The sequence below is a fragment of the Aspergillus alliaceus genome (assembly GCF_009176365.1).
Source record: "Aspergillus alliaceus strain CBS 536.65 unplaced genomic scaffold BDW43scaffold_33, whole genome shotgun sequence".
NCBI classification, from domain to species: Eukaryota; Fungi; Ascomycota; class Eurotiomycetes; order Eurotiales; family Aspergillaceae; genus Aspergillus; species Aspergillus alliaceus.
In genome coordinates, this window is record NW_022474716.1 from 202,617 (window position 1) to 211,587 (window position 8,971).

An 8,971-nucleotide genomic window follows, 5' to 3' on the forward strand; every position below is an offset into this window, starting at 1 on the left:
GGAAAGTTGCCAGTATGGTACAGTAGTATAAGTAGCTATTAAGTAGTAGATCGAAGACTGAAACCTTTATCCCTGCGCGTTCCGTTCGTATGCCTTACACACTCTTATTTACACAGCTGACTTTCTTTTTCCCTTGATCATTCTCATTGCATAGCCAATATTTGAGACCTAAATTAGTCATTTCAAGAGCGAGCAGGCGACTACGCAATATAGAATACGTCCACCAGCCACGTCGGCTTGTCGCTAGGAAGCGGGATGAGATGCATAAAGCCCACTCAAGGAGAATCAATTCATGGTTTGCAGGCTGGGGAGATTGCCAAGGAAATGCGCCCCACGGTTACTTTAGCCTGTTGGCTGCACCAATTGAATATCAATGGGGTGCTGTTGGCCGTGCTCTTACTCCCACTGGGTCCCTCTCACTGACAAATACGTGGTCCAGCTGAGCCACAGAGCTATGGTCGAAGCGCTGGCTGAAGTCGCCATCCCTGACTGGCTGAGGACATGCAGACAAGTCCTAGACGAGCAGATACTACTGATAACGCCTTGGAGCCAGATAGGCGCGGCGACACGTCCGTTTTTGAAGCTTAGTATATTAAACGCCCGCAGCTGTATTAGGAGATAGAAGGACTTATGTTGATTAGGTAGCTTGGAGTGCCAATCCGCTAATAAGGGTATAGTCACACAGCCAAGGGACAGTTGGTCATGCTGTTACAGTTAACTGACATAGCTGAGAACGTAAATAGTTGTAAACCCATCTTAATAGTCTTATTTATTCACAGAGCTTATGGGTGCAGTAGAGGGTCTCCAAGCCGTAATCAAGCAGCTATATATATAATATACCACCTGCTTAACTATCTAACTCAATAATCTAGCAGCAGCTAGTCTTCTTATATATAATAGGCCGATACCCCACCAGGGCGGATTTATAGATACATTTTAATAGCTTTTAATATAATGGAAGAAAGCCTTATCTCTTCTGGACTTGTTATATAAGTCCCTAGAGGTGCACTGGATCCCAGGCCACTCTAGAATAGCAGGGAATGAACTCACAGACCAACTTGCCAAGCAAGGTACAATAATTGATAGCTTTTATATCTCCCTCTACTATATCTCAGGTAGAAGACAAAACAGCAACACCGCGCAGACTTCTCAGCAGTATATATAAAGACTGCACCACAGGCCTATCGCGATCTAAATATTCGATCCTATATAAAAAGCAGTTACTCCCAGGAACATTCTCTTCTTTACTGGGTACTAGGCCGGCTTATAGCTGCCTGTATAGGCCATAGGGACTTTGCAGCATATTATAAAAAATATCACTATTCAGACTACCTAGCAACCTACTCCTACAGTGGACGAAAGTCTCCTGCTCACTTTTTCTTCTGTCTGTATACCAGGAAGTGCTGGAGGAATAGATAGAAGTGTCTAAAGGCAGGCCTGTTAGAAATAATTAACTGGCTCCTTAGTACAGCTACTGGAACTAAAGAGTTTAGTTATATTATGTAAGACTTATTCTTTTTCAAGAATATATACCCAAACTGGGCATGCTCAAGTCCTAAATAGTGTAACAGTTTATACTTCTATCTAGATAGAGGCAGACAGTATTCTCTTCTATCTATAGATAGCTAAAGCAGGTTTCTATCTCCAGAAGACCAGTCCAGGGTAGTGCTAGGTACTTCTTCCACTCTTCTCCAGTATATATTATTTAGATCTATTACTTTAAGCATGTATTTAGCTAGTTCCTAGCGGGATTTTATTTAGGTAGCACGTCCAGTTGCCTCTAGGAAGGCTGCGGATCATGTTGTCGCGTGATCCGCCGAGTGACATTAAATAGTAACCAAACCAAACCAAACCAAGCCCCTGAAGGCTTTACCCATTAGTAGAGACAAGTAAGCAAGCAGTCAAGATAGTCGATAGAGTCGTCCATAGAATTGAGCATCTATCAGAATGGCATCCGGTCTTCAGTAGGCTACGTACGTCTAGCTGATACAGCCTCATTCTGCCCATCTTTCCCCGGAGATCAGAACATAGATTATGAGCCCGGGCTGCTACGACGTGTCTAACCAACAGTCTAACACCTTGGGGGATTGCGTAAGGCCAACTACCTTGCCCAATCCAGCAGATTTGAAGCCTTGTTGATCCTTGATCTTGTTGAAAGCGGCCAGGCCCGTACAATCTGCCTACCTATCCCTGATCGGGCTATCGAATCACTACATCTTGAAAGTTGAATAGGTCAGATGCCGCGCGAGCAAGTCCCTAGGACAGGGAGATATATATTAAGCCGTGAGGACACCCGAGAGCCGAGTGTAGTGCCCGGGGCATTTGAGATCGACAACCGAGAAGACCTGCCGGAGACGCCGGAGGCACCCGAGCCAACTGAGACAGACGAGGCAACCGTAAACAAGACGGCCGAGACGGACGAGACAGTTAAGATAGTCGAACCAAGTTCCGAATCCATAGAGATATTGCTAGGTAGATCCCTAGGGAGGGTAGAGACACCTGAGGAAGACCCTGATAGACAGTTACAGGGAGAATTGATATCCGCAATGCCGGAAGAATAAGAGATTCCTGCCTACAAGGCAGTGAGACCGCAGAAGAAATTGGTTTATTGAAGGACTTGTTGTGGGTGTTAATGATACTTATATTCTCGATACTATCCCTAAAAATTAAGTTTAAACTCTATATACTCCTAGGATTCTGTTAAATAAATAAACAAAAGGCCTATCTATCCAAATAAGAAATGAAAGAATGAGCGAGCAAAAACATACAACAGCATAAGTATGACGGTGCTCACCAAGTGCCATGTAAGCATGGTGCCGCTCTATTCAGGCCCTTCAGGCAAATTCCAGCAGAAACATTTAGGAATTACGCCATTTCACCAATTGGATGCAATTTGCCTTGTCGGTCGACGGCTGCCGGCTTCTATCGCGGACGTCGGATGACGTTTTGAAGTTGATAAGACAACAGCTAGAACAGTTCAGGACCATCCAGACACTCGAAGCAGATACGTTTCGAATCCTTGACTTAGTTCAAGATGATAAGCGCGCAATCCAGGTGAATATCGAGCGGGAGAGTAGAAGGAGTATTCTGGACTGGGTATCGACCTTAAAGCACGACCAGAAGCACCGGCTCATCCAAGCGTCGAGGGCACCAAATACTGGGACTTGGATCCTCCACTAAAACGAATTTATTCGGTGGCGAGGCGATAGCTCTCCGTCGAATATTCTGGTGTATCATGGTATTCCAGGCTCTGGCAAAGCAAACCTTGCATAGGGCACCTGTCGCTGCTTTTGGCGCTTCAACTGATTTACCAGCTCCATCATTATCGATGAGCTTCTTAACTCAAGCTCCAGGGAAGCTTTACCTGTCACGTTCTTCTACTTTGACCATCAGGACCACTCTACTCAAAGCACGTTGGAAGTCTTTTGCTGTATGCTTAGACAGCTCCTTGAGCAGCTACCGGCAAGTCCGAGTCCCGTGGCCGAGCTATTTCAGAAGAGCGGTCACAAGGGTCCAATGCGCCTCCACGAATGCGAACGACTACTCACTAATATTGCTTCAGGTCTAAGGCGTACATATGTAGTGCTTGATGGGCTCGATGAATCGGAACATCGGAAATCCCTCCCCCAGAGCATTAAGAATATCGCTCCTAGTCACCAAGTCCGTTTTCTTGTCACTAGCCGGCCCCATATCCCAGATCTCATAGACCTGTTCCAGCAACATCCAAATATCAGGATCGAGAAGACCTTAAGACGTACCTCTACCGAGAGCTCGACCAAGGAGGTATTATTTCGGTTGCTCTACGCTGCGTCGTAGCAGATGCACAGGGATAGCTTAGATGTTATATTGTTTGCAACTCCTGGGAATTCAGGATCCAGCCAACACATCGCTTACTGACGTTCTCTGATCTTGTGACAATTCCCAAGATCCCTCTCGATCTTCGACATGTGGCTGATTGGGTGACAAATGCGGAACTTCACTGTGTACCCTGCAGATGTGCCATGACTAGAGTTTGGCGGTAGTTTCGCGAGAACGGCTTCTCGTATAAAGTAGATAAAGCGACCGTTTGAGGGATAGGCTGCAATGCTCGGCTACGACTCTATATGTAACAGGTTATGTCGAACACGCTCAATGTCTTCCGCAGATAAGCCGCAGTACTCTGTGACGTAGTTGATGGCACCGCCAAATTCTTTGTCAACCAACTGAAGGGTGCGGAGCATCGCCGTTTTCCTAGGAAATTATCAACACCTAATGATGTAATCTGGGTATTGTATTCTCTGTTACCTTGCTTTAATCGCCTCCCTAGCGAGCTGATGACAATCAGCTTCGCTAGTACCGCATGGAGCAATATGCTCCAGAAGCCGAAAGATACCGGGGACTAGCGACTCTAAAGCAGGTTCGCTGAGACTATACTCTGTTGATATGGTTTCATGGGATGCCCCAGCCAAGCATAGAAGAAGCGCGCAGATAATACCAGTGCGATCTTTTCCCATTGAGCAGTGAATTAGGTATACTTCATTTGGATAATCGCGGATGAGCAGCAGTACGGTTCGAAGTATAATAGGTCTCTCTCGAAGTAAACTTATATACTCTTGCGCAACAGCCTGTGGAATTATTAGATATATCGATACAAAAAGGGTATTTGAAAGCTGACAGTATCACCCCCGGCTGCAAGTCGGGTATATTTCTCGAAAAGATATGTCTTTTCAAATTCTGCCTGGGAGAAAGAAAGGTGGATGACTCTAAAGCCCTCGAACCTCTCGATTTCCGTATCACCGTATAACATGTCAGCTTCCTTCGCGGGTACCAAGCGGATTATAGTTGATATCTGAAGCTCTCTCAGCTTTCTCCACCCTCGACTGGTGATGTTCGAAAGGTACCCAGAGCGATAGATGAACCCTCTTCGCATAATAGCAGGCTGATTAACATCGCTTGGATGTTCACCGAGGTCGCGAAAGTTTAAAGCTCCTTCGACACTGGCGGCTATACGCTGGGAATTCCCGGGAGGGGAATGGAAAGAGAAGCCTGTCTCCATTATAAACTCCCCTGGATCTAGTGAAGCGAAGAAAAAAAAATGAAATAGAAATCGTCTACTCACAAATATCCCCTCGGCCTTGAACGGGCTGGCAACCAGCCCATGATAAGACACAAAATAGCGGTCAAAAGACCCTTTTTAGTATAATATGCATACGGTGCTACTTGAACTTTAGGATATGGCGTTTAACTCCCTTTCGCGTCAGGTAGCATCAGATCTGTCACTAGATCTTAGTAGACAGGTGATGTAGGGTTTATCATAATAAATCAGTATCCAATAAAGTGTGCCTCCTTGTTAGCCACAGACCAACCAGCTACATAAAATGATCGGTTACTTGACCGCCAGATAGACCTTTTCCGCCATTTTCTAGATAGGCCGCACTGACTATATGCAAGATCTATCTATCTTCTGCTGTGCATGCGTAGTTTGGTTACGAAAGAGCGGTGTGGAAGCGGTCCGATACAGTCAGGCCTATGATTGTACGTTGGTGTCTCATATAAAGAGTAAAATCCCCTACCACATTCTCGCAACGTAGGACTTCCAGCTAGAAATCCTTGATCTCTACGCTGGAACTGGATATTTTCACACTTCATTATGGTTTGTGCACAGGTCACACTGATCCGCAGCCCCCGTTATGACCCTTATCAAGGCAAAGTGGTTAAGACATACGATGATCCACCAGAAATGTGGGAGAAAGCTTTAGGGAGCGAAGGCTTAGGCTTCCAGTTTGGGTTGTTCGACCACGCGGAACTTGCGGTGGGAGCAAGACCTGGGCCGATTGGGCCGTCCGAGGTCCGGCACTTTGATTACCAGCTGGAACTCGCTGGATTTCCAGCAGCTGAGAAACCTCAATTACGTCGAATATTAGATGTCGGCTGTGGCTGGGGATCTATAACGGAGCACCTAGCGAGGCGTTTCCCAGAATGTGAGCGCATCGACGCGATCAATATCAGCCAGCGTCAGCTTGATTACTTTGCCGAAAAACTACCACCAGAGTTATCAAGCAGGATCAACCTGTACCACTGCAATGGACAGGACATCGATTTACTGCCTGATCCAGCCATACCTTACGATTTAGTGGTTGTGCGAGGCGTCTACACCCATTTTCAAAATCGAGTCTTCGAAGACTCGGTGGCGCGAGTGGCCCAACGCTTGGCTCCTGGTGGCGTTTTGCTAATCTCGGACACTCTCTACAGGACAGATAGTTTGACATCCTATAAGTCACACATAGAAGATACGAAAGATCGGGTGGCTTGCGGCAACAGAAAGACGGTGGGCTACTACCTTGGGGTTCTCGAGCAGAACGGACTAGTCCTGCAGGACTTCCGGCAGCTACCGTCAACCGCTGAGGTGATACATTGGTTTGAGATTGTACGGCTCAATATCGAGCGCAATTTCCCCCACGGCGCACCAGGCCCGATCCAAGAACTACAGGAACTGGCTCGCAACGGTGCGGAGGTGGTGGCTCAAAAAAAGATTGGGATGTACAGCATCGTCGCCATACGTCCTATATGGGGAAAGTGATGTCTGACCACAATACCCACGTGTAGCGCCGGCAATTTCACCGTGATTGGAGTCTCTCCTTGGTGGGGATCAGTTATCCATCACAGGAGTGTCATCGCTCCTATTCTCTCCATAAAGGACACTTGCAATATTATATTCTCATTTTTGAAGGCTCCACACAGTGCTGTAATCGTAATAGATACGCAAGTAAAGCTTTTGACGTGATATTGTTTGCAACACTTGAGCCTTCAGACTCCAGCTATGCATCACTTCCTCGCTCACTGTCCTCCCTCTTACGACAATCCCCTAGATTCTCTCCATATTCCTCGTCATGTAGCTAGTTGGGTGAAGGAACAGAACCTTTGATGGTGTATCTAGCGGCCAACTCTTCCCACCTATTTTGTTTCGGCTTTAGATAGTATGACGCCTACAGGTCCAATCAGTACAGAGCACCAGCACCTCACGAGGAAGGAGAAGGATCTACCAGCTCCCCAAGATAAGGGGGCCATTTGTCGCTGGAGTTAAAGAAGTGCATCTGGCCATTTTGCTTGAGCCGGATCACGATGAAGATATCCGCATCGCACTCTAACAGTACTCGAAGAACTTGAAGAACAAACTTTCTTTACAACAGGCCCATTGTTAGCATCTTGATCGCAGGCTATTCGAAAGACGCTTCTGGATCCTTCGCGGTCTAACCATGGTGGACAAAGGCATTCAGCAATGCCCAAGGGTGAAGGAAACGGGCATGTGGAAAGTAAGAAAGGCGAGTGAACCTTCCATCACTCTTATACCCAACCGGTTGGCTGAAGAGTCGCGCGGGGAGGGTGATGGAAGGGTGAGCTGGGGTGAGGGTATCCGAAGAGTATGCGAAATGGGAGACGGGACTGCTGGCAGGGAAAGAAACAGGTAGCATGGTCAAACGGTGCCAAAGAACACAAGAGAAACATCACTTTATTCTATCGCCATCATATATCAACACCATGGTTGTCGGTATTTTTATGGGAACAGGTGCAGTATAGCGATAGGAAGATTGGAGCTTTGGGAGACTGCAGTGCTTGGGAAGTTAGGGAGAGACATCACATGCCAGTCTCTCTAAGTCCAGACTTTATTTCAGCTAAGACAGCACAGATGAGTGGAGGTAATGATCCGGAGTACCTGACTAGTATCAATGCAAAACACCTGCGCACTGTTCACCAGTTCGTGATCCTCCAATCATACTATTAGTGAGGTCACCCAGGGGTGAGCGCTGGTGATTGCGGGTGATCAGCGTCGTTTGTGATCGTGACACCAGTGCATTTCTATCTGGACGATCTTTTAAGGCAGGAGTATCCTCACTCTGGCCCTCTTCTAATCTGCAGTCCTCGTTTGGTCACGACCATCTCCAAGCTGAAGCCTTCGTGTACCTGCAAGCCTTGTTCGGCTACGGCACGCATTTGGTTCACCAGTGTTGTGATCTCAGGGAAAGATGGGCAGAATGAGGCTGTATCAGCTACACGTACGTAGCCTACTGAGGACCGGATGCCATCCTGATAGATACTCAATTCTATGGACGACTGTATCAACTATCTTGATCACTTCTTCTTCTCTACTGATCGGTAAAGCCTTCAGGGGCTTGGCTTGGCTTGGCTTGGCTACTATTTAACGTCACTCGGCAGATCACGCGGCAACGTGATCCGCGGCCTCCCTAGGGGGATGGATCTCATATCATTAATATCACTGCGGTATTTGGCGTGAAGACTGCGGCCAACAGCTTGGCAATACAGCTGATACCATAGCCTCCAGTATTCATACAAACTGCTGATTTTTTTTATCGCGTAGTTGTCAAGTATCCATTTCAAGAAGATCATGACATCTTCTTTCCGGGCAGCCACAAGAAATTCTAGTTGGTGTTCACCGAGAAAGCCGCAGTGCCTGACATCAATCCTCTGTAAGCATCCTAGGAGCTTTAGTACATGGAATAGATTCTTACTTCGTCCACTTATCCTTGATGCCTTTGATGTTGTTCCTCGTCGCTTTGCCATGCTGTTTCTGAAAAACGCCCGTGTTCACTAGATCTCGGCGATGTCGCTGATAGTATTCCGGACCAAGGACAGTCTTTTTCCTAAAGCCACGACGAGTTGAAGTATTTATAACGGAGATTTCTTATTAAAATATGATTTCAAGGGAGAAGGGGCAGGAAATCAGACTGGCTCTTCAAGTTGGAACGAATGTCAAATAGAAAAAGAGGAAGTCCAATGGAAGGCAAAGAGAGAAGAACAGAAACTTTAAGTAAAATATAATGCGCAGGGAATAAATAAATTGGATGAAGAGGAAAATGTCAAGCATTGGGGGTAGTCCTTAAATAGAAGGAAATGTGGGTATAACAACTACTTGGAGTGAAGACTGCCATGATTATTATGCGGCGGCTACGCGCGGCGAAATTTCTGGAAATGC

The 8,971-nt window shown here is 46.6% G+C and overlaps 2 protein-coding genes across 2 annotated transcripts; one reads left to right on the forward strand and one right to left on the reverse strand.

Annotated features, from left to right (window-relative positions):
• Positions 1 to 4,091: 4,091 nt before the first annotated feature.
• Positions 4,092 to 5,035, reverse strand: BDW43DRAFT_312861 (tyrosine-protein phosphatase; the record flags this gene model as incomplete). Its single annotated transcript, XM_032047454.1, has 3 exons — positions 4,092 to 4,230; positions 4,285 to 4,604; positions 4,655 to 5,035. 3 exons carry the CDS (start codon positions 5,033 to 5,035, stop codon positions 4,092 to 4,094), a joined length of 840 nt encoding a protein of 279 aa, XP_031898475.1.
• Positions 5,036 to 5,629: 594 nt separating this feature from the next.
• On the forward strand, positions 5,630 to 6,559 carry BDW43DRAFT_312862 (S-adenosyl-L-methionine-dependent methyltransferase; the record flags this gene model as incomplete). Its single annotated transcript, XM_032047455.1, has 1 exon — positions 5,630 to 6,559. The coding sequence occupies one exon, from the start codon at positions 5,630 to 5,632 to the stop codon at positions 6,557 to 6,559; it is 930 nt and encodes a 309-aa protein (XP_031898476.1).
• Between the last annotated feature and the right edge of the window lie 2,412 nt (positions 6,560 to 8,971).